Source organism: Patiria miniata, unplaced genomic scaffold, assembly GCF_015706575.1.
Source record: "Patiria miniata isolate m_02_andy unplaced genomic scaffold, ASM1570657v1 HiC_scaffold_7, whole genome shotgun sequence".
NCBI lineage: Eukaryota > Metazoa > Echinodermata > Asteroidea > Valvatida > Asterinidae > Patiria > Patiria miniata.
This window is the reverse complement of record NW_024037074.1, coordinates 4,809,875-4,836,845: the sequence shown is the minus strand read 5'-3', so window position 1 is coordinate 4,836,845 and position 26,971 is coordinate 4,809,875. Positions and strand designations below refer to the sequence as shown.

Genomic DNA, 26,971 nt, shown 5'->3' with positions numbered 1-26,971 from the left:
ATCCATCAAAATCCTGCAGTTCCGCTACGCTTTTTAATCCTGAATCCATCGAAATCCCCCAGTTTGTGCAATATGGAGGTATCCTGAATCCACCAAAATCCCCCGAAACTGGTGTGTGGATTTTGATGGATTCAGGTACGTTAGAGTTAAACTACTGTTAATAGTGCTGCCAAGAGCTATTGGGTTGTTGTATTTTTTCAATTGTGTTTTTCAGTGTTTTACTCTGAAATCTGACTCTGAACATCATCTGGCAAATCCTGGAAACAAGAAATTGTATCAATTGCTGCCACTTCATGTCCCACATGTTAACGTTCTTTCCATTGTTTGTCTTTTTTTTTAACATTACGGTTACAGCCTTATTTTGTAAGAATGTCAGAGTACAAGCAATTTTATGCCATTAAGATTTTTGCCCATCTAACCCCCTAGGCATTTTGCTGATGCAACCTCAATCTTGCAAAATCCTCCGACCGCCTCAGTGTAAAACTGCATGGAGCCTCAATCCTGCAAAATGCTCCGTTATTTTTTAATGTGGTTCTCGGAGGGGCGACCACTGCCTCAATCCTGCAAAATACTCCAGCAATCACTGTCAACATGTTAAGGAGGATTTCATCTTATGAATACGTTAAGGCATAGCGAGTGACATCCTTGAACAGTACGGAAGATTTCAAGTATAATCTAGGCCTCACTTGATGCATGGCTGAGCATAAATAACACAAGGTCCAGCTCAAGACCATGACACTGCATCCTCCAAAATCAGCCACACATTTTTTTGCCATGTAGCCTCAATCCTGCAAAATCCTTCATTTTGTCAAGAGGATTTGGGAAGGTTAGAGTTAAGGTTGTTCTATTTTTTGTGTGTTTTCCTACCCCACAGGTGCTTGTCTTGCGTGAGCTTGCTGAGAACACCCCGACATTTTTCTTCCAGCAAGTGCAAAGCTTCTTTGACCACATCTTTAATGCGATCAGGGATCCAAAGGTACATGCAAGCCATCATATCAAATTTTGTTACAAAGTAACAATGTTGAAATAAAGAAATTGCCTATGGCACCTGAAGCTCAGCCCAGACGTTACGGGTTTGTGCAGATTTAGACAAAATATTATTCACACAACACTTACGCGAACCAGTACGCACACATGGTGTGTCCCTTTCCACTGGGGCTCATAACAGTATGGAATGTCATGGCCTAGCGGTTAAGAGTACCGGACTCATGTTCTGGTGTTTCAGAGGCAACAGTGGCGTGGGTCCGAGCCCAGGTGGACACTTGTGCTCTTAAGCAAGGCACTTAATCATTATTGCTTCGTCCTTCGGATGGGACGTTAAGCCGTAGGTCCCGTGTGTTGCATAAATGCACGTAAAAGAACCCAGTAACACTTATCACTAAGAGAAGGGGTTTGCCCCGGTGTTTCTGGCCTCCTGTATAAACTCCCACGCGGAGTATTTAGGAGATGAACCAACCAAGAACCAAGAAGTAGTTAAAAAAATGCCGCCTACTGTTTGTGCATGGAATCCATATTGTTTGCTTTGTACAACTTCTAGTTTCTTCATCTTTTCTTGTTCAACCTTTGTTACCTTGACCCTATCCAGCAAGCCATACGGGAGGCAGCCGTAGCCGCTCTAAGGGCTTGCCTGGAACTGACCTCACAACGCGAGACTAAAGAAATGCAGAAGCCACAGTGGTACAAGGTCAGAAGAATTTAACTATATTATCTCACATCTTGAAAAGATTGTATTTCAATAAGCCATTTGCGAGTTAAAGCCAGAGTCCATCATTTGCAGCTATCCCAAAAGTAACTAGCGTAATTATTGTGAAATTATTCTTTCTGGCAAGCTGTCATTTTGAAGATATCAACGAAAGAAGGCCTTGCCAACGGTGCGTCTTAAGAAGCACCGTTGGAGATTTCCGTAAGTAGTTTTTTTTTTTATTCGGCGAAGCGCGCGCAAGCGTTGACACAACGCACACGCGTGCGCAGTTGCTATCAGATCGTCAGATCGGTGCGCAACATCGCGTAGATGCAATCGGCTCAGTGAAAAAGTGTCTCGGACACTGAATTCAGGCTCAATTCAAAACACGATTCAGCAATTTTGATTTGAAATCGAGATCCTAAAATATTGTTTTTCTCGAAATACACAATGTACAGCTGAAGCTGAGCTGAAACTTCATCAGGTTAGTTGTTCAGCACCCTTCTTTAGATTTTGAGCACTTTTGTTGCTTCAAACAAACAAAATGCACAAATTACAAATGATGGACTATACCGTTAAATTTGAATAAAATCTGGAACGCTGACTTAATCCAATGCTTTGCGCGTTTTACCTTTGCATTCTCCTGACCAAAGAGACTGTTACTATATCACGTGATTCAGGGCAAGCCTTATGCTAGCAACCCCCAGCTCTGGCATGGTCTGGTGTCTTTGTGCCATTCTCACCCATTGTGAGCAATGTATTGGTGCTGAGCGTCTCTTAAGTACGTAACTACGCAAGAGCTTGCCCCGAATCATGTGATTACCGACAGTGTCTTTGGTCTGGAGAATTCAAAGTTAAAATGTGCCAAGCATTCTGAGCAAGTCAGTGTACCAGATGTTTTTCAAATGTAAATCCCGAAGGGTATAGGTTACTCGCAAATGGCTTATTCCTCAAGGAGGGACACACTAAATGAACCGTGAAAGTTTGTGAAAAAATCGTATGGCCATTAACCCTCCTGCTATTTAAACAGTCACAGACAGTCAAAATCTACTTCCACTTCCCCAGCTATACTTTTAACAAAGGCTAGTCACCAGCAGTCAGATCATATGTCAAGCAAGCGCTGTGTCTAGTCAAACTGGATCAACAGACAAAGCAGGCAGGTTGTGGTCACAGCTGTTTTATCACTCACCCAGAGTCAAAGCATAGCTGTATCAAGTTACTTAAACAGTCCCAGCCAGTCAATCCTGCTTTTTGTAAGCTGGGGATTCTTAACTGTTGAAAACAGTCACTTGTTAAATTTTGACTGAAAGGACTACTTGGCACAGTATGTATGTTTGCATAGGAGGGTTAATATTTTTGAAGGATTAAAAACGAATGTAGCACTTTAATGACTAACTAAAGAAAAGTTTGTGCATAAGCTTTCGTAGCAACAACTACTTCATCAGATGCAATGAAGAAAACAACTTCAACCAATTATCTGACTAATACGGCTACCCACCACCATTTTTGAAGGATGTGCAATGATATAGAGAAAAGATCCAAAACTCCTAGTCTGTAATCTCCTTGACCATTACTAGATGATGAATGTGTTATTATTTGAAAAAACACACTTTCAGGTTTTTTTTTCACTGAACTCTTAAAACTCTGTCACGGACAGGACGAAACCCTGGAATTGCCCTCCAGCAGGAAATGGACAGAAATACTGATAAATGCTCCGAGATTGGAAAAATCTCCCTCAGCTTTTGAAGTGGACCTGTTGATCTAAAAAAAAATTAAAAATTAATGTTCCCAGACCACTCAAAATTTCTATGACGTTTTGGAAGCTTAAAGGTATAATTGATGTTGTCATCATTTAATTATTTAGCAAACCTACTTAGAAGCAGAGAAAGGTTTTGAGGAGGTGACGTCCAAAGAGAAGGGCCTGAATCGCGACGACCGTGTCCACGGTTCGCTGCTCATCATCAATGAACTCATCCGGAACAGCAGCATGGAGGGAGAGGTGAGTGGTCGCCCCCCCCCCCACCCCCAAAATAAAAAATAAAAGAAGTTTCATTTACTTTTACACACAGGGAAAGCATTGCAGCAAGGATAATCAGGTTTTAGGGACGAAACCTTAGACCTATAAAACTGTCTCGGGTATTTGGGTGAGAGACCTGGCAAAATTGCAAACAACAGTTGTCAACAATGTTGTAGTACTCCACTATATTTCCATGAGTATGAGTACTTTGCCATGAGTATGAGTCCGAGTACTTTGCCATGGGTATGAGTACTGTCCATGAATATGAGTATGAGTACTTTGCCACGAGTGTGAGTATAAGTACTTTGCCATGAGTTTGAGTCTGAGTACTTTGCCATTAGTATGAGTACGAGTACTTCCCATTAGTATGAGCACGAGTATTGCTACGAGTGTGAGTGCTTGGCCATGAGTATGCTTACGCGATTTTGCCACCAGTACGAGTACTGTGCCACGAGTATGAGTACGAGACTTTGCCACGAGTACAAGTACTTTGCCACCAGTATGAGTATTTTTCAATGAGTATGAGTACGAGTACTTTTCATGAGTATAAGTATGAGTACTTTCCATGAGTATGAGCACATTTATTGCTCCGAGTGTAAGTATGAGTACTTTACAATGAGTATGAGTACAAGATTTTGCCTTGAGTACGAGTATTTTGCCTTGAGTACGAGTATTTTGCCACGAGTACGAGTACAAGCACTTTGCCACGAGTATAAGTACTTTGCCACGTGTACGAGTATGAGTTCTTTTCATGAGTATGAGTACGAGTACTTTTCATGAGTATGAGTACGAGTACTTTTCATGAGTATGAGTACGAGTACTTTTCTTGAGTATGAGTACGAGTACTTTCCGTGAGTACAAGCACGTCAGTGGGTACACATGTCCTGGAGTGTGTTTTGCTGTCAAACCAGACATGAGACAAATGAAAAAGCTACCAAAACAGTGAAAAATTAGTCCTTTTCCTGTGTGCTCCGCTGTAAGAAACTTTCCAGTAAAAGAATATTTCCATGAGTCCAAGTACAAGTACTTTGCTGTGAGCATGAGTGCCAAGTGCGTATTGTTGTATGCCAGTCAAATGACAAAATCTAGAAACATGGTGAAAACTATATTGATGGCCGCTACATGTAAATCATGTGTGTGCTTTTTTGGCGGGTGTTCTTGTTTGTAATTGCTTAGTTTTGTGCATGCAGTGCTGTGGGAATGATAGTGGGCATGAAGTGAATCAAAACGTTGACCCTATCTCCCATCTCCGTTTGTGTCATTTTTGTGTAAAATTTTTCAAATTGGCATAGAATGCAAGCTAAGATTTGAAAGTTTTCATTAGTGCCTTAGTATTCTGCTAAATGGTGTATCCAAAAAGTGCAAATATGGAGCTTTTATTTGACTCGGAATTTAACAAATTTGTCTTCTTTTTAAATTTTTTTTTACATCAGCACAGGGAATTTCAAGCCTGTTTATTTGTCACGTATACATGTATTTAAACTTGCAGCGTCTTCGTCGAGAAATGGAGGATGTTTCTCAGGAACAATCTCAACATGAACACAGCTTTAAGGTATATTCAGTTGGATGCAAAGAATTTGTTAAGTTTCTAGAAGGGGTCCATGAATTGAACAACTGTGTCTTTCTTGGCTTGTACTTAACAAAAATATTAAAAAAACTTTTAATTTTCTGTGCAAAAGGGAGGACTGATTTTGGGGGATTTAATAGTTAAGTGCCTGATCGATTGTCTTGTTGGCTGGTTGGTTGGCTGCCTGGCTGGTAGGCTGGCTGTTAGGTTGGCTTGCTGGCTGGCAAGCTGGCTGGTAGGTTGGCAGGCTGGCTGGCAGACTGGCCTTGTGGTAGGCTAGCTGTTAGGCTGGCTGGCTGGCTGGCTCCCCTGTTGGCTGGCTGTCTGGCTGGCTGGCAGGTTGGCTGGTTGGCTGGCAGGCTGGCTGGTCTGTTAGGTTGGCTTGCTGGCTGGCTTGTTGGTTGGCTGCTATAGGCTGGTTGGTTGGTTGGCTGGTTGGCTGGCAGGCTGGCTGGTCTGGTAGGTTGGCTTGCTGGCTGGCTTGTTGGTTGGCTGCTATAGGCTGGCCGGCAGGTTGGCTGGTTGGCTGGTTGGCTGGCAGGCTGGCTGGTCTGTTAGGTTGGCTTGCTGGCTGGCTTGTTGGTTGGCTGCTATAGGCTGGCTGGCAGGTTGGCTGGTTGGCTGGCAGGCTGGTTGGCTGGCAGGCTGGCTGGTAGGTTGGCTTGCTGGCTGGCAGGCTGGCTGGCAGACTGGCCTTGTGGTAGGCTGGCTGGTAGGCAGGCTGGCTGGCTGGCTGGCTGGCTGGCTGGCTCCCCTGCTGGCTGGCTCCCCTGCTTGCTGGCTTTTTGGCTGGCTGGCAGGTTGGCTGGTTGGCTGGCAGGCTGGCTGGTAGGTTGGCTTGCTTGCTGGCAGGCTGGCTGGCAGACTGGCCTTGTGGTAGGCTGGCTGGTAGGCTGGCTGGCAGGCTGGCTGGCTGGCTGGCTGGCTTCTATGCTGGCTAGCTGTCTGGCTCCCCGGCAGGTTAGCTGGTTTGCTGGCTGGCTGGCTGGCAGGTTGACTGGTTTGCTGGCTGGCTGGCTCCCCGGTTGACTGGTTTGCTGGCTGGCTGGCTTGCTGGCTGACTCCCCGGCCGGCAGGTTGGCTGGTTGTCAGACTGGCTGGCTGGCTTGCTGGCTGGCTGGCCGAATGGTTGGCCGACTGGTAGGCAGGCTGGCTGGCCGATTAGCTGGCAACAAGTTCGCATCACAACCAATTTTGGATCAAAACACAAATACAGTAACACAACTCTGCAAATGTAGCATGCTGCTCGTGAATGTTGTATGCTCAATGTATAAAAAGCATGTGACATGCCAGTGTGCCTGTTTTGCAAAAGTGAATCAAAATTTGCATGAAAGTGCATAAAAGAATGTCCTCAATGTTCTTCAATTTTTCTACTTTTCCTACTTTCTGCTCCCTTGGAATTTTGCTAATTAATTTTACACAAGAGCTGCTCGCACAGAAGCCTCTTACGTACTAATTCATTACCACCATTTACTGTTAAGAAGGATGTTCATGTGTCATATGTATAATTTGTTACAAAATTTGGCTTCCCAGTCATGTCAGTCTTTAAATTGGCGTATTTATAATGCAAGTCTGTACAGTGCCTGAAAAAGAAGTCCACCAAACTGAAAACAATCAAACAATATGCATGACTTTAATGAATGCACAGATTTCCCTCAGAGGATTCACAATCAAAACTTACAGTCAAAAGCAGCACTTTTGACTCAAGTTTACAACACCCTTGGATAAAGGTAGAGTATATCATTTGTCACTTGTGCATTCATTTTTCGTTTGAAGCAACAACAGTGCTGAAAATCTAAAGAAGGGTGCTTAACAACTAACCTGATGAAGTTTTAGCTCTGTGAATGCTGTACATTCCGAGAAGATAATATTCTAACCGAGCCATGTTTTGAATTGCGCCGGAAATCAGCGTCCGGGGCACGTTCTCATTCAGCCGATTGCAGCTACACGATGTCACACGCTGAACTAACGAATAATACCAACCTCGCTTGCCGAAGCTTGTGTGCAGCCATTCACGGCTTCGCCGAATTAAAGCGAACTACTGGTACATGTACTGACGGAAATTTCCAAAAATGCCTCTTAAGACGCATCTTTGGAAATGGCCTTCATTTATAGTTGTCTTCAAAATGACAGCATGCCAGAAGGAATAATTTCACAGGCAGTTTAGTACCATTACTATCTTTAAACCAAGTAAGCTTTTCAACAATAATTTTAAATGATATACTCTACCTTTAAGTTCTAAGACAGTGAACCAGCTTTCGGACTACTGATCACAATTCAGATCTGTGGGAAACAGATATAACCCCTCCGACAAATACTGTTCAGCCCGGTTCCTTTAGGTGTAGCAGAACGTTTTGTTTTTTGTTTTGCTTTGCCTCCCTGGTTTCATACCTTGTTTTGCTCTGGTTTTACAGCCACCTACTCCGGAGCATTGGTACCGGCGTAATCGCAATCGTTTCCTGCGATTGCCTAAGGTAGTAGCCACATATGCAGGCAAATCAAGAGCTGTTTGGAGTGTCTTACGATTATACTCACCACATTTTGCACTAGCAGATAGAATCATCAATTTACCATTTCTCTCCCTGCTGTTTTTCTCTCATTGGTTTTTTTTTTAATTGAGTTTTTCAAAGCTTTTCATTTGTTTTGTTCTCCAAACATTGCTGGGTTTGGTTACCAACTTACAAAAAAACCCCCAAAACTAGTCAAAGCTTTTTTTTCATGTTTCGCTGATCACTTGCTCCTGCTGTCCACAAATCTTGCTTTTATTCAGTTCATTGTAAGCAGTAATATGAAATAAAGTTCACTTTATTCAATCAGATATCCACTTTGGGGGATTGGAGATGCTTTGTCCCACAACAACCTCCTTTATTTATACTTAACAGTTTTTGTTAAGCGTTACTTTAAGAATTATTTTTTTTAAAAACCTTTTACTCAGTCATTTCTTCTTATTTAGTTTTTTTTTGGGGGGGGGGTTCCATTGAATTTCTTGTTTCTTTTAGTATCGCTGTGAATGAATCACAAGTTGTCAGGTAAACGGTTTTCAGGACAGGTAGATGACTTCCAATGGAAGAACATTTAGTTCCAAAGGAATCCGTAGTTGGCCATCCTTAATTTTGAATGAAAGGTTTGCGGAAACACCGTGTTGGAATAATTTCTCAAGCTAAGAGAATGATTCTGAAAAGAACCAGCGGTTTTTAAACTTGATGTTTTGATTTTGATATTTTTCCCACGGCGATGTGAAACACGCCGTGGGCTTGAGCTGATTATGTTTGTTGGTTGTTGGGCGGTTTGGTTGGTGGACACTTTACTCGGCCATATATTGTATTCATACAACTCCAGTATTACAGCTTTGCATTCGAAGACTGGTTTTGCAAATACTGATCGCATGCGTCCAATTTGCATTTTCCTGCATAATGGATTACGCCTTTTCGTTTTCTGTACTTGCCAGGTACCAGCGCGGTGTATGGCCCGGGTGCAAGGACGGTGCCATATAGCCGTCTTCGCACATCCCCCGGCCCCCGTGGGCTGTACCACTTGGTACTTATTTAAAAACTTAGGCAAAAATAAAAAAAACTTTATTCAAATACACTTCATAACCAAAAGTGTCAGCACTGAATGCATGCTTTATGCACATAAAAAAGAAGAGCACCTCGATAACGTATGTGTGACATGCATGTACATGTACAGGGTTTGAAGCATACCTGCAAAAATGTTTTTTAAAGGCACAGTTTTACCCCAAGTTATACTGCCTTTATTTTCAGTGCTGTATTGTGATGTTGGCCTTGTATCAAAGTGTCTCCTTTAACTACCCATAGCCCCTGCAAAAATACAACTGCATGTTTTGTTGGAATCTGTTGGAGTGAGTACTGCACTAGTAAACTGATTATGCTTTACATGGGGTCAGGCATACCACCATAGTCAGAATCTAACAGTTTGGGTGTAGAGTTTACCGTATGGTGTTGGATTTTGCAAGAGTGAGGAAGCTTCCTAGTAAATCAGCGAAGGGGTTAGCTAGGGTTATTTGTAAAAATGCACAATATATCTGAGAGGCACTTTCTATTCCTTAGCTGCATATTAACCAGTTCGCGCCGAATGACATGTATACATGCAAAGGTTTTGCGGAATTCGGAACGGATGACGGATAAACACGCAACGAGCGAGGCCGGAAATATCTGTCAGCGACCCGCTCGCAGCAAGCGAGGCGGGAAATATCAGGGTGTGCTACCCGCAGATGACGGCCTGAACCTGTCTGGCATCGAGGTTCGTGAAAAACAATCAACAATGTCAAAATAATCCCGGCGCGAACTGGTTAACAGGTGAATACACACGCAAACCAGTGCCCGTGTCTTACACTTGAAGATTGTCGTTACAGCACCGTCTTTAAGTTAAATGTAGAGTTCAGTATTGCTCACTTTAGTCAACAGTGTGTGGTGTTTGCTGTTAGAAACCCATGAAGCTGGCTTATGCGAAATTTGTAGAACGCCATGGTCCAGTGGTTACGGTGTTTGACTCACGCACGATGGTGCGTGGGTTCGAATCCTGCCAAGAACACGGTGTTTGTGCTTTTGGGCAAGACACTCAACTACAATTGCCTCTCTCCACCCAGGAGTATAAATGGGTACCTGTGAGGGTGGAGGACCGATTGAGCGCCGATATCGGCTGCCGCGTGGTCCCATGGCCTGATGAACGGGGGAATAATTGTAAAGCGCTTTGAAATTGTTGATACGATGGAAAGCGCTGTATGAGCACTATTATTATTATCCCGAGATTTTCACCCATATGAAATTAAGCACACTCTCTTTTGTAATGTGTAATGATGTGGACATATATATCGTCTTTTGAATATTTTACAGTGAACTTTTGTAACCCCTACCTATTCACAAGCCGTTATGAGGAATTGTGTGCCTGCACTGAAGTGTGCACATGTTGATTTCTTATTCATAAATACCTCAGACAGTTTAGCCATTCCTATTGGTCGAGAGCCCGTCACGTGGCCGGTATTAAACGGATGATAAAGACATGGCTAGCTGGTCTTAAACACTTTTCCAGTGTCACAATAAAATGTGGACTCCTAAAAATCCAGTGCCTCTTATCGTTTCATTGGTTGAACGTTCACAATCCTCACGTAGGCATGCGCAACACTACCAGGGAGTTAGAATTTTATAGTTCTAAATTCAAAACGCAACGCGCCAGGTGCGTTCTGCGCGACATCGCGTAGAACATGATACGCGCGCGTCAATCTCCATAAAAGGGTTGTTTTCATCTTACTCGCCAGCTGAACACTCCATTATTTTGCAGGAGGGATGTTTCAAAAAGCATAAAGTGAATTTGTTGAACAAAATCGGGATGTTTTGAACGAATTATATGATTTTTTTTTACCGAAAAGGTATTTATGAATGGGAATAAATATGTACTCCGTCGGTATTTATCACTCTGTTTAATACCACTTAGAGTCTGGGTGCTGATAATTACCCTCGCCTCCGGCTCGGGTAATTATCAGCACCCAGACTCTAAGTGGTATTAAACAGAGTGATAAAAACCTCCGGAGCACACATTTATTCCCTTAGTCATGTATTCATTTTGACATTATATCCATTTTAATGCCTTTTTTACAAATGAGGTAAATCGCTGTTTGTTATTTGCTCTGCTGCTGTTTCAATTTTACCATTCTTTCTCATCAGTTTTTAAAATTGACATAACTTGCTTTTTCTAACATCAATGCTGCTTTCAGGTTGCTGTTGGCTTTTCACCGGCTTTCACGCTACTTTGTTTTTTCCTGTTCTTGCAATTCTCACAGGACTTGGATTCTCATACAATTCAATTCCATCGTTTCAACGAATAAAGTTTATTTTGACATGTTGAAGTCAAAACAGATTGGCTAGAGGTTGATTGTGGGCGTGGCCACACAGTGTTTATGTGGCAGTACACATCTTTCTCTGCCCACACATGCCTCAAGTCAATCCTTTCTGTCTAGTATTTGTATTAATTGATTTCCCATTTAGTTGTGTTGAACTGTTAATCACTTTTGCTATATTTGGAATCTCGCTTCGTTTCATCAACCCAAGGCCTTAGACCTTTTTTTTTCAAGGCTAAAAATTCATGGTTGATGGGTCAGTTCTTTAAAATGTCACAAACTGCGTATAATAAACACCGCAAAAAAACCAAAAAGAAAGTCCACACTCACTGGAGGGGCCATAATTTTGAATTTGATCGTCTTATGATGGCGTCATTTATATGGACCTTTGGGGAATGTTGTTAGCTACATTTTGATACCCCATTTGCTACCAAAGACTGTAAATCGTCCAAGATGGACAACAGTTTATGAACAATGATGCAGTTTGGAAAGTTGCAAATTATAAAGAGTATACGCGAATGGGAATTGCTGCGTGACAATGTAACACTGCCCAAAACGTACGGCAGGGAAAATCGATCGCACAGTGCTTGTATGCAGGGGAGCATGCGAAATTGAGTTAACCACGCTTTGTTCGGGCACTGTGCAATCGATTTAAAGGCGTGTTTGTTTGTGCTTAGCGATTTCTCCTTGCGTAATCTTTAATTTTGCAACTTTTCAAAAGGCATCATTTTTCATAAACCGTTGTCAATCTTGGACGATTAACAGGCTTTGGTAGCCAACGGCAATATTCCCCAACGGTCTAGATAAATGACGTCATCATAAGACTATCATATTCAAAATTATGGCCCCTCCAATGTGTGTGGACTTTTTTTTGCAGTGTTTATATCATTCTGCAAGTAGATAGCTAAAATTCTTCTTTGGAAAGTAACTCATTTTGATAACCCAATTTTTGGAAAATGCAGAAACATTTTTAGGAGTGCTGCTTTTATGTAAAGAAACCATTAAGAACAAATTGTGATTTTTGGGGGTTTTTTTTTGGGGGGGGGGGTGGGGCGGGGGCGGGGATGGAGGGTGGGTGGGTGTTGATAGGGAGGGGCAGGGGCAGGGGCAGGGGTTGTTTGCAATAACTTTGTGAAAACGTTTAACTTCTTTAGCCAAGAGCTGTTATTTCCTGACGAAATGCATAATTGGTTTGACTAATTTTTTAACTAACCTGTACTGTAAAGAATAATCATTTTACTCTTTAAGTGCAGAATAATTTGTACTAATTAGACAAAATGGACAGAATACATTCTGACATTCAAGCCCATTCCATCAGCTCATCTTTGGTAGCTGGGTGCCATTTTGAACTGACATATCGGCTCTTTTCAAATGAAGAATGTACAGTCATCTCGATAATAATCCTGGGGAAAAAAAAGTTGTGGAGAAAATGACCCTGATAGGGAGCATTTTTTTCTCTCAGAAACTCTGTGTCACTCTGGGCGGGCAATCTCATGGGGAATCTTCATCAGCAACTGCTTGACGAAGCAAGCCTATTCATGCAACAGAGTGCCCATATATGGGCTCCGTGCACAAGAACCCCCTCAACGGTTACAATGGGAGAGTTGGGGGAGACCACTGGGCAGGGAGGGACACTTGATAAATGTATTGCCGAACGGTGCCTGGCACTCACGCGAATTCAGAATCAAATGAGTCCCGTCCAGTAGGCTCTCGAAAGTGGTCACAAAACTCTATCTTCTGTTTTGTACATGCACATGGAGTCCATATCGCTGGTCGAGCAAAATTAGAAGCCATTTTCGAGGTGGCACCAGGCGCCCGCTCATGTAGTAGGCACGCACTGCGGGCTCCTTAGACCAATCGGGTTAACAGGCAGGTTGTGGGTTTGAGTCCAGCCTGGGGTCATGTTGCGTGTGCCCTCGGGCAAGGCACTTTGTCACCCATTGCTTCTAGGTAAATGGGTACCTGTGAGGGCAGAGATGGTTATTGCGGTTGAACTAGCTTCCTTGCGCCTAACGGGCAGCATGGAGCTGTATACTCCCCAGGGAGCTGAGATGGTATATGGAATGTTTCATGGACCCAATGAGCAGGGGTAATAATGATGTAGCGCCTTGAGCACCAGTCCTGTGCGCTTTATAAATACCCACTATTATTATTATTTTTATTAACAAAACCCACGCACGTCTCATCTTTAAGAATGCATGCGGCATGCACGCGGCTCCAACTAAAAAACAGCTTCTGAGTTTGTTTGCCGAATGAGTCTATTGGGGTCAATTTCGCCTGCAACTTTTTCCAGGATTGTTTTTGAGACGACCCCTTAAATATGTATGCTATGTTTACATTTTGACTTGTCTCTCTACTTGAAGGAGTTCCACAGTACCAGCCTCAAGTCTCGCCTCAGCATCCTGTCCTCGGGCGTCGGCCAGGGCCTGCAGCACTCACAGCGCTCCTCGGTCACCGGCGCCCTGTCCTCCCTGGTCTCCCCCAGCCTGCAGCCCAAGCCCCGGTTCGTGGAGAGCCGCTTCTGCCGTGAGCTCATGGAATCTAAGTTTGACGAGGTACGAAAGTTGGACTTGACGTTGGTAATGCAAGCTGTTGTCTTTCTCTAAAATCTGTTGCCGAATCTGAGATCGTGGAATTCAAATTCGACAGAAACTTTAAAACATGGGAGAGTTGCTGAAGTCTATATTGCAGTGATGTTGGTATGGTTACTTAAAGGGAATATACAACATTTGCAAACATCGAAAAATAAAACTACCAAGTTTTTACGAAATACCTTACTAGGATGTTGGTAAATGACAGTCTCAAGCGTCTTGTAAAATTATGGCACCTGGTGTGAAGTCATTTTCAAGAATATGGTATTTTTGTAAACATTTCCAACGGTGGTCGGCCGACCACCGTTGGAAAAACCTAACTATTTTTCAACTACTGCTCCAAATTTACCATTTTTTCAGTCCAAATTTTGTTTGCTATTGGTTACATGTTCATGAACGGGTGCAGGCCAGCTAGACTGGTTCCCTTGCCTTACAATTTTCCATCATCTATAAATTGATCTATTTTATCTTTTGTGGAGTCAGGGAACCAGACTACTTGAACATTTTTGTTTTCTTGGTGTTTCCAACCTTTTCGAACACAAAACTTCAAAAATGTCAGTGTAACAATATTTGATCTATTATACTAACCTCTCAAATAAATCATTTCTGAAAATTTACAGCAAAATCCAATGATGTACATTCCCTTTAAGTTTGCGATTGTTCTCTTTTCTTTTAGGGTTGATGTCATATGTGACCTGTTCTGTCAAAAGCAGACGCTTCTAGGCAGAGGCTGAAATTGAGATAGGGCCAAAAAACGCTGTGGGGGTGATTTTTATCGATTTTCAAATTTTTGCATATTTGTAATCCTGAACATGTCTAAAATATATTATAAAAGTTTGAAACCCTAATTTGAACTCTACATATACTATTTTTGATGATTTTGATAAGGTATATCAGTTAAAGAAATAACTGTTTTGTGATGTTCGTGGCCATTTTCTCTGTTTTCTACTTTTCGACACAATGAACTTCAAAATAGCATAACTCTGCCCAGGAATGACCGGTTTCAAAAATTAAACCACCTATTAAAAGGAAAAAGAACATATGTTAACAATATGTAAAAATATCATTTTCGACCTTATGCCCAGAAAAGTCTGATTTTGACACAACAGGTCACATATATCGGCACTTCCAGCGTTACGAAAGAAAGTGTAAAGTCCGTGACAGAGCCAATTAACCATATCTAATTAATGATTCAGAGAAATGATCCAAAACCCCTAGTCTGTAATCTCCTGGACCGTTTACTAGATGGTGGATGTATAAGATAAAAAAAAAATGTATTTTCAGGTTTATTCACTGAGCTCTTAACAGCTCTGTCACAGACATTACATAATGCTGCCATTGCCCATGTGATAAACTTGTCACTGAAAACCCAACATTTAGTGGACAAACGTGGTTACCATTAGTCAGAAACCTGAAAAAAAATTGAGGGGAATCAAAATTAACACATTTCATTTTAATTATCTGTGTGTAGTTTTTCTTTAAGGTGCCTGATTATTATCAAACCATGTTTTCCCTCAAATTTCGGACATTTCAGAAAACCTTTAAAGAAGTTCATTGTGGTTTAATAGGAGATTAGAATTTGGGGAATGAGGGTAGGGAGAAATTTGAAATTTACAGTCCTCCGTTCGCTATCTTGATACAGAACAAAAGCCATCTATGAATAACAGGATTATCCAAGTGCTGTTAAACGACCCTTCATGATTTTTGTTTTATTTTAGATCTGTTTCAATTAACACAAAGGAAAATTAAGTGTCAATTTCAAATTAACATGTTAACATCTGTTTGTGAAAGAAAATATGGGCTGAAAAAGCTTATCATTTCAAAACATGTGTCTGAAGACTTGGTATACACTAATATGGAATAAACTTTGGAATATACTTTTGAACTTAACGTTTTCTCTCTTGTTTGTTTTTAGGTTTGTCAACAGGTACTGAAGTACCGTAACAGTCGTAGTCCCCTCATACAGCAGACACTGCTGACTCTCATACCAAGACTGGCCGCCTTCCAACCTGCCAGATTTGTCAGTCTGTGAGTACCTGCGTGTCAAACTATACCAGTTGCATATATTGCAAGCATGAAAAATGTAGTTGTTCTAAATAAAGTTAAACCATATTTAAAGATATAGTCCATCATTTGTAATTTGTGCATTTTGTACGTTTGAAGCAACAAAAGTGTTCAAAATCTAATGAAGGATACTGAACAACTAACCTGATGAAGTTTCAGCTCATCTTCAGCTGTATATTCCGAGAAAAATAGCATTCTAGGATCTCAATTTCAAATCAAAAGTTGCTGAATCATGTTATGAATTCGTTTTGAACTGTAGCTATATGCGATGTCGCGCACTGATCCGACGAATTATAGCAACCGCGCACGCCTGTGCGTCGTGCCAATGCTTCCGCGCGCTGCGCCGAATAACAAAACGAACTACTAATTTAGATTTTCCTACAGTGCGTCTTAAAACGCACCGTTGGAAAGGCCTTCTTTCGTTGATTACTTCAAAATGACAGCTTGCCAGAAAGAATAATTTCACAGGCAGTTTAGTCCCCTTACTATCTTTCAACTAAGTATGTTTTTCAACAATAATTACGCCAGTTACTTTTCGAATAGCTGCAAATCAGTCTTCCAAATCAGGAGTGGCCTGTGCAAAATTAAAGCCTGTATTTATGAAAATGTACAGGAGCATCTTCGAATACCGTGTTTGCGTTGCTATCGTAATTACAGGTAGAGTACATCATTTGCAGCTGTCCCAAAAGTAACTGATGAAATTATTGTTGAAAAGCATACTTGGTTTATAGAAAGTAATGGCACTAAACTCCGTGTGAAGTTATTCCTTCTGGCTTGCTGTCATTTTGAAGAAAACAGTAAAAGAAGGCCATTTCCAAAGATGCGTCCAGCGACATGTTTTTGGAAATTTCTGTTAGTAGTTGGTTTGTAATTGGTCGAATCCGTGAATGGGTGCGCGCAAGCGTTGACACGACGCACACGTGTGCGTGGTTGCTTTTATTCGTCAGTTCAGTGCGTGACATCGCGTAGCTGCAATCGGCTGAATGAGAACGTGTCCCGGACGCCGATTACGGGCGCAATTCAAAACATGACTCGGCAACTTTTGAAATGAAAACAAAATCGAAGAATATTGTTTTCTCGGAATGTACGGCATTCACAGAGTTAAAACATCAGGTTAGTTGCTAAGCATCCGTCTTTAGATTTTGAGCTTTTCTGTTGCTTCAAACGAAAAAAAAAATGCACAAATGATATGTGATCTATCCTACCTTGAAGATTGTTAATAATCACAGCTTTTGTTGCACTTCCACTTTTTTCCACAGGACACCCACTAGATAGCTCATTTGAAATATTCAGTGGCATATTTAAAGGAAACATGCAGTCCAAAATTTTCATAACGTATTTTATTTTACATATACATTCATTTATGTGTATTAAGTGTGAAATAAAAGCAGAACTGGTTCTGGTGTACGTTTAGTGTGGTAATTTGCCGTCCAAAATTGAACCCCCCCTTTTTGATTTTCGCGGCAACTCCAAATGAGGGCGCTGTTCATGACATAAACAAAGGCAGAGAAATCCAGGGCCCGTAAATGACGTCTGGGTACGAGACGGATTAGCGAAGCTACTGTGCTGTGTGTATGTGCAGCCGCCGCGTACCCGTACGTGGCATTATATGCACACGTACGAATGTGTCTACATGGGATATGTACAGTACACGTGGACGTGCCACGGTGCCACCGTTGTCGAATGAACACGACGACCGTCATGACCGTAAAAGTTCCGAAGACCGTCCTCTTCTTTCCTTAGCGAATCCGATGAAAATGGTACAGATTCGTCCGATTCGAATCTGAGTTCTAATGATTCAGACACTGACTCGATGTTTTTTTAGGGGCATGCCCAAGTTGCTGTACAGACCAGCATCAAAGCACGACGGCTCAAAGTGCAGCGCAGAGGGCAGCGAACTCACTGGGCCCGGACCACTTTGCTCTGGTATTTACCTTCACTTTGGCTCTCCAAATGCTCCAATATTTCGGATTTACTGGAAATGAAGGCTTACTCCATCCTTGGTAGTTTTGCTACACCCAGCAGCCACACACCTTGTCGGCATGGCCGAAAATCGGGTGTTATTTCTCCTCGATTCCGAACGAAACACCAGAAAAACTTTCAGTGCCGCAATGTATATGTACATGTATTATGATGCACGCCGCAATGCCGGTGCCCCCGCAGCGCGGCAAGTCTCTGCCTCCGCTTGCGTCATACCCCTCGCGAAGTTTTATGTTAATGAAGCTTCCCTTTGTGGGGCGGAGTAGTTTGACCAAACATGTTCACAAATTATTTTCCCCCATTTATCTTAGAAAATAAACACCGCCATACACAAAATATTGTTAAGAACATCATCCTTTATTGATTTAAGCAAAAAAAATGCAATCAAAATTTTATTTCATGTTCCCTTTAAGGCTGGGGGGGGGGGGGGGTGCCATGGTGCCTGCTCCCTGAAGACTTGACCTTACCCTTCGGGAACACTGGTAACTTTGGACGTTCCCCATGAAACAGCATGCGATCCAGATTGAAATAGTCAGGTTTTTTCATTCTAAACCTATGTCATGAAGTTAATTGTCTAATGCATTTGCCCGTAGATACTTGGATGATTCGGTTCAGCATCTCTTGAATAGTTTGAGAAAGGTAAGAAGTAATAAAATACTCAAACTATTAATAAATATGTTGTGAAGTATCATATTTATGACAGAGGAATAAGTAAAGCACAAGAACAACAAAATTAACTATAATAAGATAAGTTGTTGCGGTAGCACCATGTGGCAAAATCGCTTTTGTGAGTATGTGTGGTTCTGAACAGAATCGGAGGGTACACAATGTTTTGGACAGTATTCTCTGCCCGTCGTAAGGATACTGTCTGAAACATTGAGTCCCTCTGGTTCTTTTCAGAACCACACATACTCAAAAAAGCGATTTTGCCACATGGTGCTACAGCAACAACTTATCTTATTATTACCCTTTCACAATGCAAATCTCAGAATTAGCTGTAGAAAAGGTCTGGTTATGCATGTACTTCTCTGCCAACTTGAAATGTTGAGTGGATCTTGTCAGATTTTTAAATGCAACAGCAAAGTCTCAGTCTGTTTAAGGTATGTAGGATCATTTGCTTTTCCAAAAATTCCCAAGATTTTAAAAACTCCCAAGCTTTAAAATTCACAAGATTTAAACACCCTTAGGCCAAAAAAAAAAGTCTCCGGTTTCTGGTATGGAGCTTGCCCAAAAAGTGGTGCGGCGACGCGGCTTTTTTTTTTTTTTGACCTGTTTTTTTTGCTTCAAATGTCGGCTGATGACTGCAAATGGTGCCCAACTAAACTTAGTGCAAATATTATGGGAGACCAGAGAGGCCACATAAAGCTTATTCTCGATCATAACCCCATCTAAAAACACGTTAAAATTGTGCAGCAGCAGGATTCCAGTCAAACCAGTGAGTTTGGCGGTTTTGAGACATCATCTTTCATTGAAAAAAAAACTTGTTCATGCCGACGCGCATGGCTACGGCGACGCGCGTGCATACCAGAAACTGGAGACTTTTTTTTTGGCCGTAAGATCCAAGAAATTCCCAAGATGTAACATTTCCTGATCTAATTATTTTTGTTGCCTCATCATCGCATCAGGAGCGAGAGCGTTCCAGTGCCTTCCAGGCCGTGGGTCTGTTGTCTGTTGCTGTCAAGCATGAGATCATGCCGCATCTGCAGAACATCCTAGTCATAGTCAAGGCCTCTCTGCCACACAAGGACTACCACAGCAAGTAAGTCCTATTGATTTTGGTTTTCACATCTCTGCAACGGATTTCAAACTTGAGCTCGAGTTCAAAAAATTTTATTGGGAAAGTGGGGCAGATTCTCCTATGTTATGTACATTGGCTGGCACAATGCTTCTGCAGAGATTAAAATATTGCCCGAATTATTAAAAAAAATCCCAAGATGCAAAAAAATCTCCCAATAGTACAAATTCCCATGATTTCAAAATTCCAAAGATCCAAAAATTCTTGAAAAAATCTGAAGATTCAAAAACTCCCAAAAATCCAAACTTTTCCCAAACTTTGAAATTCCCAAGATTTTAAAATTCCAAGATCCGAAAATTTCTTAATTTTTGAAAATTCCCAAGATTTTGAAAATTCCTGAGATTTATAAATACCCAAGATTTAAACATTAAATTTTGTCCAAAATGCCAATATTCCCAATATCACAATTCCCCAGGATCCAAAAGTTCATAACGTTTTTTAAACACTCCCAGGATATAATAATCCCATAATGCCAAGATTTCCACGGTGGAAAACATTTCCAAGATCCAAAAATTCCCAAGATCCAAACAAGAGCGAAAAAAGTTTACCCCCTGAATGTACTGTATGTGATCTCTTGCTTGGATTGGAGGACGATGTGATACAAGCTTAAACTATTGTTTCTCCCTGCCCCTTACCCATCGACAGGAAGCACAAGACGAGCCCAGTAGACCCCTCTGTCTTCACCTGTATCAGCATGCTGGCCAGGGCCGTGGGTAACAACATCTACGGTGACGTCAAAGACATCTTGGAACCTATGCTGGCTGTTGGGCTCAGGTAGCAATTTATTGATTGACTGCCATCATTTAAAGACTGGAGCGTGGTTTAGCAGGCTGAGATTTGTCAGTTTTTTTCCCCTGATTCCAAGATTTTTAAAGAGTCTCTTTTGAAGTCTGGAGTTCCCGAGGTTTTGCCATTAAGGTGTCTATACCTGTAAAGTTTGTATAGAACAAAATAAATGGTTAGGCCAAAAAAAAAATAATTCTGCTTCCGATTACATGGCATTCGAAAATAGGGTAGGCAGGTAGGGAATTTTTTTTTTGGGGGGGGGGGCATTTTTTTGTGTGTACGATCATATGGAGGCGTCTGCGTGCAGTCAAGGGTAAAAGGTAAAAATTGATGGTTTTGGGTGTTTTTTCCTCATTTTTCCCATACAAAAAATTAGGGTAGGAGCTCTCAGAATAGGGTAGGTAGGGAAACCAGAAGTAGAACTATTATTTTTTTTGGCCTTATTATAAGGGGTGCCTTCAGGCAAATAAAACCATGCACCTTACAAATCTACGTTGCCCTGCAGCCCTCATTGGCCTTCAAGGCCTGCTGCATATTTCGTGGAGTTTTCATTTTCTCCCAATAGTTCCCCTGGTTTTTGGTTAGGATTGCAACTGATGATCAGAGCAGGGAGTTTGAACCCAGCCATTCTCAAAATGTTGTGTCCCCAGGCAAGCTATTTTACACCCACTCGCACTTCATTCACCCATAAATGTAAATGAGTATTGGCATTAGGCCCCCCAAACAAAGTCTCCGGTTTCTGGTATGGAGCTTGCCCAAAAAGTGGTGCGGTGACGCGGCTTTTTTTTTTTTTTACCTGATTTTTTTGCTTCAAATGTTGGCTGATGACTGCAAATGGTGCCCGACTAAACTTAGTGCAAATTTATGTGAGTCCAGAGAGGCCACATACAGCTTATTCTCGACCATAACCCAATCTAAAAACACGTTAAAATTGTGCAGCAGCAGGATTCCAGTCAAACCAGTGAGTTTGGCGGTTTTGAGACATCACCTTTCATTCATCAAAAAACTTTTTCATTTTGCCGATGCGCATGGCTGCGGCGACGCGCGCGCATACCAGAAACGGGAGACTTTTTTTTTTGGCCTTAGCTGGGGAGTAACATGCAATGTACTGATATCCCATCCATAGGGAATAAAGTCATTCTCGGTCGGTTCATGCCAGCACAACTCCATTCAGAAGTATTCACAAGTCCGTCACAAGTCTGCTCACAAGGAACTCACAAGTCCATCACGAGTCCAGTCACATGGAAATCACAAGTCCATTCATAAGTCCAGTCACAAGTAACAGGGGATGGACAATAACAAAGGAATGCCTTTTGTTACATTTGAATAGCTTGAGACTTGACTTAGGACAGGAAAACTTGTGATGGACTTCAGAGGACTTGTAAAGACGTTTGACGTATTCAGCTATACTTGTATACACTGCCAAATTCTCATATCCCCTTCTGTTGATCAACATTCATAAATACCTCATACAGTTTAGCCATTCCTATTGGTCGAGAGCCCGTCACGTGGCCGGTCTTAAACGGATGATAAAGACATGGCTAGCTGGTCTTAAACACTTTTCCAGTGTCACATAAAATGTGGACTCCTAAAAATCCAGTGCCTCTTACCGTTTTATTGGTTGAACGTTCACAGTCCTCCCGTAGGCATGCGCAACACTACAAGCGAGTCAGAATTTTATAGTTCTAAATTCAAAAGGCAACGCCCCAGGTGCGTTCTGCGCGACAACGCACGCATCAATCTCCATAAAAGGGTTGTTTACATCTTAATCACCAGCCGAACACTCCATTATTTAGCTAGAGGGATGTTTCAAAAAGCCTGAAGTGAACTTGTTGAACAAAATCGGGATTTTTTTCCCGAAATATTATATTTTTTTGACCAAAAAGGCATTTATGAATGGGAATAAATATGTGCTCGGTCGGTATTAATCACTCTGTTTAAGACCGCTTAGAGTGATTAAAACCTCTCGAGCACTCATTTATTCCCTTAATAAACCCCTTTGCATTTTCTGCATCCTCCAGCCCCGCCCTGACGGCCTCCCTGCATGACCTAGCCCAGCAGATCCCCCGCCTCAAGAAGGACATCCAGGATGGCCTCCTCAAGATGCTGTCCCTGGTGCTGATGAACAAACCCCTCAAGCATCCCGGCACGCCCAAGGGCCTCATGTCTCCAGTATCCCCTGCCGGTAAGAAAGGTCCTTCAAAGAAACTGACCATCTCTTACAAATGTTTTTGTCTACATTTGAATTCAAGTACAGGGTGATTTTAAAAAGAAAGTGACCTGGATTAATTATTTGTTTCCCCTTCAAAAGCAATCAAATTTAATACATGCCATGGTCCAGTGGTTACGGTGTTTGACTCACGCACGATGGCGCGTGGGTTTGAATCCTGCCAGGAACATGGTGTTTGTGCCCTTGGGCAAGACACTTAACAACAATTGCCTCTCTCCACCCAGGAGTGTAAATGGGTACCTGTGAGGGTAGAGGACCAAATGTGCGCTGATATCGGCTGCCACGTGGTCTCATGGCCTGTTGATGACTAGGTCTGGCAGGGGAACAGGATTGAAATTTTAACTGTCTGTAACTGATCAAACGAAAGGAGGGTTAATGGAGAAAACATTGTGCATACTGTTGTACAAAGCATGTTCGAATTTTATCGAAATGCGAATGCTGAAATTTGCAATACTCGGCCTGATTCATCTTGTTGATAGTGCCTTCTCTCGCTGTGGTGGTATGACTGCGCTTCACAGGGACTAATTGCACTTCAATACAGAACAAAATCTGTATCCATTCTTAGACCGGCCTCGTGGCATGCAGCATCGAAGTCGTGGTTTGCGGGTAATTCTGCCGGTTGTGGGTTCGATTCCAGCCTGGGGTTATGACACTTTGTCACTCATTGCTTCTCTCCATCCAGGAGTAAATGGGTACCCGTGAGGGTAGAGATGGTTATTGTGGTTGATTTTAGCTTCCTTCCGCCTAACAGGCAGCATTAAGCTGTACACTCCCCGGGGAGCTGAGATGGTATTTGGAATGTTTCATTGGCCCAATGAGCAAGGGTAATAATGATGTAGTGCCTTGAGCACCAGTATTTGTGAATCTGTGCTCTTTATACATTTGTAAATGCACATTATTATTATTATTATTATTTAAAACTGAAACTGATAAACCAAGGTTTTGAATACCCAGTAGTTTTTTCCCAACATTTGTCCTTCTCTATCTAGGTTCCAGCCAAGGAGCCAGCGAGTTTGGCGACATCACCAGCACGGTGCTGGCCCTGCAGACCCTGGGCAGCTTTGACTTTGAGGGCCACTCCCTGACCCAATTCGTCCGTCACTGCGCTGACCACTTCCTGTCCAGCGAGCACAAGGAAATCCGGGCCAAGGCCGCCAGGACTTGCGCTCAGCTCCTGCAACCATCGATCAACGTGAGCTTTCAGAATTTGCAATTCGTTATATAGTCATTTGTTAATGTATTATTTTTATTTCAAAATTGAGAAAAAGAAATTGACTGGAGCAGGATTTGAACTAGTCTGAGTATCACCCATAATCCACGGAGCCAAATCCTGTATAACGTCTGACATCTCCTGACATGCAAATTTATACAAGCCGCGCTCCAGCCAACCGGAGTCGACTTTACTAAATCGTGAGGTCATTTCATTCCCAAATCAGGACTAAATGGTTCGATTTGGTCAATTCGAATGCAGTGCTTTGTAATACAACAACCGGCCCCATATTGCGTAACATGATACAGAGCGCATGACACGTTTTTTTTTAATCCATTGTCTATGACGCGCAACGGGTGAATGACGGAAGACTCGATATAGAAAGCGCCTACTGATTGGTCAAAATCTAGGAGGTCAAAAGGCGGGGTCTTGCCTAATTAATCAGCAAATCTATTCACGCGAAATAGACCACAGCGATTTACATAGACTAGGTTTGAACCTGCGACCTCCGGATTGCTGTTCCGGTGCTCTACCAACTGAGCTGTCCAGCCCCTATGTTGGCGGTTCCTCAACTTGTCAATGTCATTATTAAAGGGGTGCTATTCAGAAGCCATAAACCTGTTTGCCAAGTAGCCAGGGATCACGCCCAAAGTCACGATGCCTGCAACATAAGCAATACTGCAAAGCTGGGAAATAGCAAACAGGGATCCCTCAGACATGATTTTTTTTTCGAGGGGATGGGGGAGAAAGGAGTTGTGTTTTTGATTATCAAAATCTGTCATTCTAGAGAAACCCATGCTTTCTAGCATCTATAGTTGTCATTGATTATCTTCAATCAATTTCCACTTTTGTATCCGATCACCTTGTGTTTTGTTTCATTGTAGTAGGTAATCGACAATAAAGACCTGGGCCCAATTTCATAGAGCTGCTTAAGCACAAAATTTGCTTAAGTACGAAAACACATTGCTTAGTAAAATTGGGTTACCGGCCAAAACTCCATGTGATGTACATTGCTTGTGACTGGTATTTAGCTGTTGTTTACTTAGCATAACAATCGCATAGAGTTTTGGCCGGTAACCTGATTTTATTAAGCAAGACGTTTTTGTGCTTAAGCAAATTTTGTGCTTAAGCAGCTCTATGAAATTGGCCCCTGATGCCAGCCTTCTTGTTAAAGAGCAATTTTGTTATTAAGAATGCATAATTAAGTAGGGTTTTTTCTGGTTCCTATTCTGCCAATCATGTGAGAGTAGCAAAATAATTTATCTACCAATATAACATGTGTTGATTCTTAGACCCAAATGTTGATTTGAATGTATGTTTGGTTTAAATTCAGCTTCGTTCCAACCGACCCCACCCAGTCAGCACTACTAACATCCAGGTGGTAGCTGACGTGCTCAGCAAGCTTCTAGTAGTTGCCATCACAGACTCAGGTAAGCTAACTCTCTCCAGTTCTGGATGGGGAACCATTTAATAAGCTCCTTCATTTTGTCCAGCCCTCATAAATTATTGGAAAATGGAAGAAAACATGAACGTTTCTAAAATTTAGCAAAAAGGTCTTATTTTTTAACTTGGGGATGGTTGAGATGATCATGTGAAAAGGCCTATGGGCTTCGTGCGCCAACAAAAGAGGGCGCCCTTTTACCTAGCAACGACGTCCCATGGGTGGGACATTTCGCTGGTTGACACGCGCGCACCCTTCCTTGTGTGTGACGCACAGACACCAGGGGATTTGTACTATGTACACGCAGTGGCCGTGCTTTGCCGCAAAATATTGCAGTAAGACAAGATGGCGTTGTTCGGTCACCCCCAACTGTGCTTTCTTTGCTGGTGAGGGGGTACTTGTGAACGGAGCGGATAGTCTATGACTCTGGAGAGCAGTACTGATTCTGTTGTTTCTGCTCCCAGATCCCGACATTCGCTACTGCGTGTTAGCTTCCCTGGATGATCGCTTCGACGGCCACCTGGCCCAGGCAGAGAACCTTAGCGCGCTGTTTGTGGCCCTCCATGACGAGGTGTTTGAGATCCGGGAGCTGGCCATGTGCACCATCGGCAGACTCAGCAATCTCAACCCGGCCTTCGTCATGCCATCCTTGAGAAAGACTCTAATACAGGTGAGATTCCCTTTCAGCCCTAAACCTATGTTATGCCCAGAGTTGTGGTCAAATCCTCACAAGTCATCATGTGATTGACTTGTGATTGACTTGTGATTGACTTGTGATAGACTTGTGATTGAGTTGTGATTGACTTGTGATTGACTTGTGATGGACTTGTGATTGAGTTGTGATTGACTTAAGATTTACTTGAGATTGAACTGTGATTGACTTGTGATCTGACTTATGATGGACTTGTGATCGACTTGTGATTTGACTTGTGATTTGACTTATGATTGACTTGCGATTCGACTTGTGATTAAATTAAGATTTGACTCGTGATGGACTTGGTTGATAAAGACATGGCTGGCTGGTCTTACATTTATGATGGACTTGTGATTGACTTGTGATTGACTTGTGATCTGACTTATGATGAACTTGTGATTGACTTGTGATTGACTTATGATTGACTTATGATTCGACTTGTGATTAACTTGTGGTTTGACTTATGATGGACTTGTGATTGACTTGTGATTTGACTTGTGATTGACTTATGATTTGACTCGTGATGGACTTGGTTGATAAAGACATGGCTGGCTGGTCTTAAACACTTTTCCAGTGTCACGTGAAATTTTGGACTCCTATGAAAAGCGGTACCTGCATTGTTTTAGTGGTTGAACGTTCACAATCCTCACGTAGGCATGCGCAATACTACCAGTGAGTCAGTATTTCATAGTCCTAAATTTACACTACACCGCTACATCTGCGTTGTGCGCCACATCACGCAGTATACGTGACGCGCGTGTCAATCTCCATATAAGGAGTTGTTTACCAGAGGGCATTACCATTGTATAGCCAGAGGGGTGTTTTGTTGATCAAAATCGTTGAAAATGTTTAACTTTTTACTTGTTTTGTTTTTTGGACCGAAAAGTTTTGATTTTTTTTTGACCGGAAAAGGTATTTAAGAACTTCAGCTCAGGTAATTATCAGCATCCAGACTCCAACTGGTCTTAAAAAGAGTTTTTAAAATCCTCCCAAGCACACATAAACAAGTGAAGTATTTGTGAATGTTAAAAAACCTGGGCCCAATTTCACGGCGCTGCTAA

At 42.2% G+C, this 26,971-nt stretch overlaps 1 protein-coding gene across 1 annotated transcript in view; it reads left to right on the top strand.

Moving 5' to 3' along the window:
- LOC119718889 (serine/threonine-protein kinase mTOR-like) overlaps nucleotides 1-26,971 on the top strand; it is a 63,837-nt gene that overhangs the window by 3,305 nt on the left and 33,561 nt on the right. The window contains exons 4-17 of the mRNA XM_038188315.1: nucleotides 875-976; nucleotides 1,586-1,684; nucleotides 3,546-3,680; nucleotides 5,188-5,250; nucleotides 7,680-7,739; nucleotides 13,483-13,674; nucleotides 15,626-15,738; nucleotides 18,348-18,393; nucleotides 19,380-19,513; nucleotides 20,195-20,323; nucleotides 22,357-22,520; nucleotides 23,555-23,757; nucleotides 25,109-25,205; nucleotides 25,681-25,886. Coding sequence (XP_038044243.1) covers nucleotides 875-976; nucleotides 1,586-1,684; nucleotides 3,546-3,680; nucleotides 5,188-5,250; nucleotides 7,680-7,739; nucleotides 13,483-13,674; nucleotides 15,626-15,738; nucleotides 18,348-18,393; nucleotides 19,380-19,513; nucleotides 20,195-20,323; nucleotides 22,357-22,520; nucleotides 23,555-23,757; nucleotides 25,109-25,205; nucleotides 25,681-25,886 — 1,743 coding nt within the window. The remainder of the gene's footprint in view (nucleotides 1-874; nucleotides 977-1,585; nucleotides 1,685-3,545; nucleotides 3,681-5,187; nucleotides 5,251-7,679; nucleotides 7,740-13,482; nucleotides 13,675-15,625; nucleotides 15,739-18,347; nucleotides 18,394-19,379; nucleotides 19,514-20,194; nucleotides 20,324-22,356; nucleotides 22,521-23,554; nucleotides 23,758-25,108; nucleotides 25,206-25,680; nucleotides 25,887-26,971) is intronic.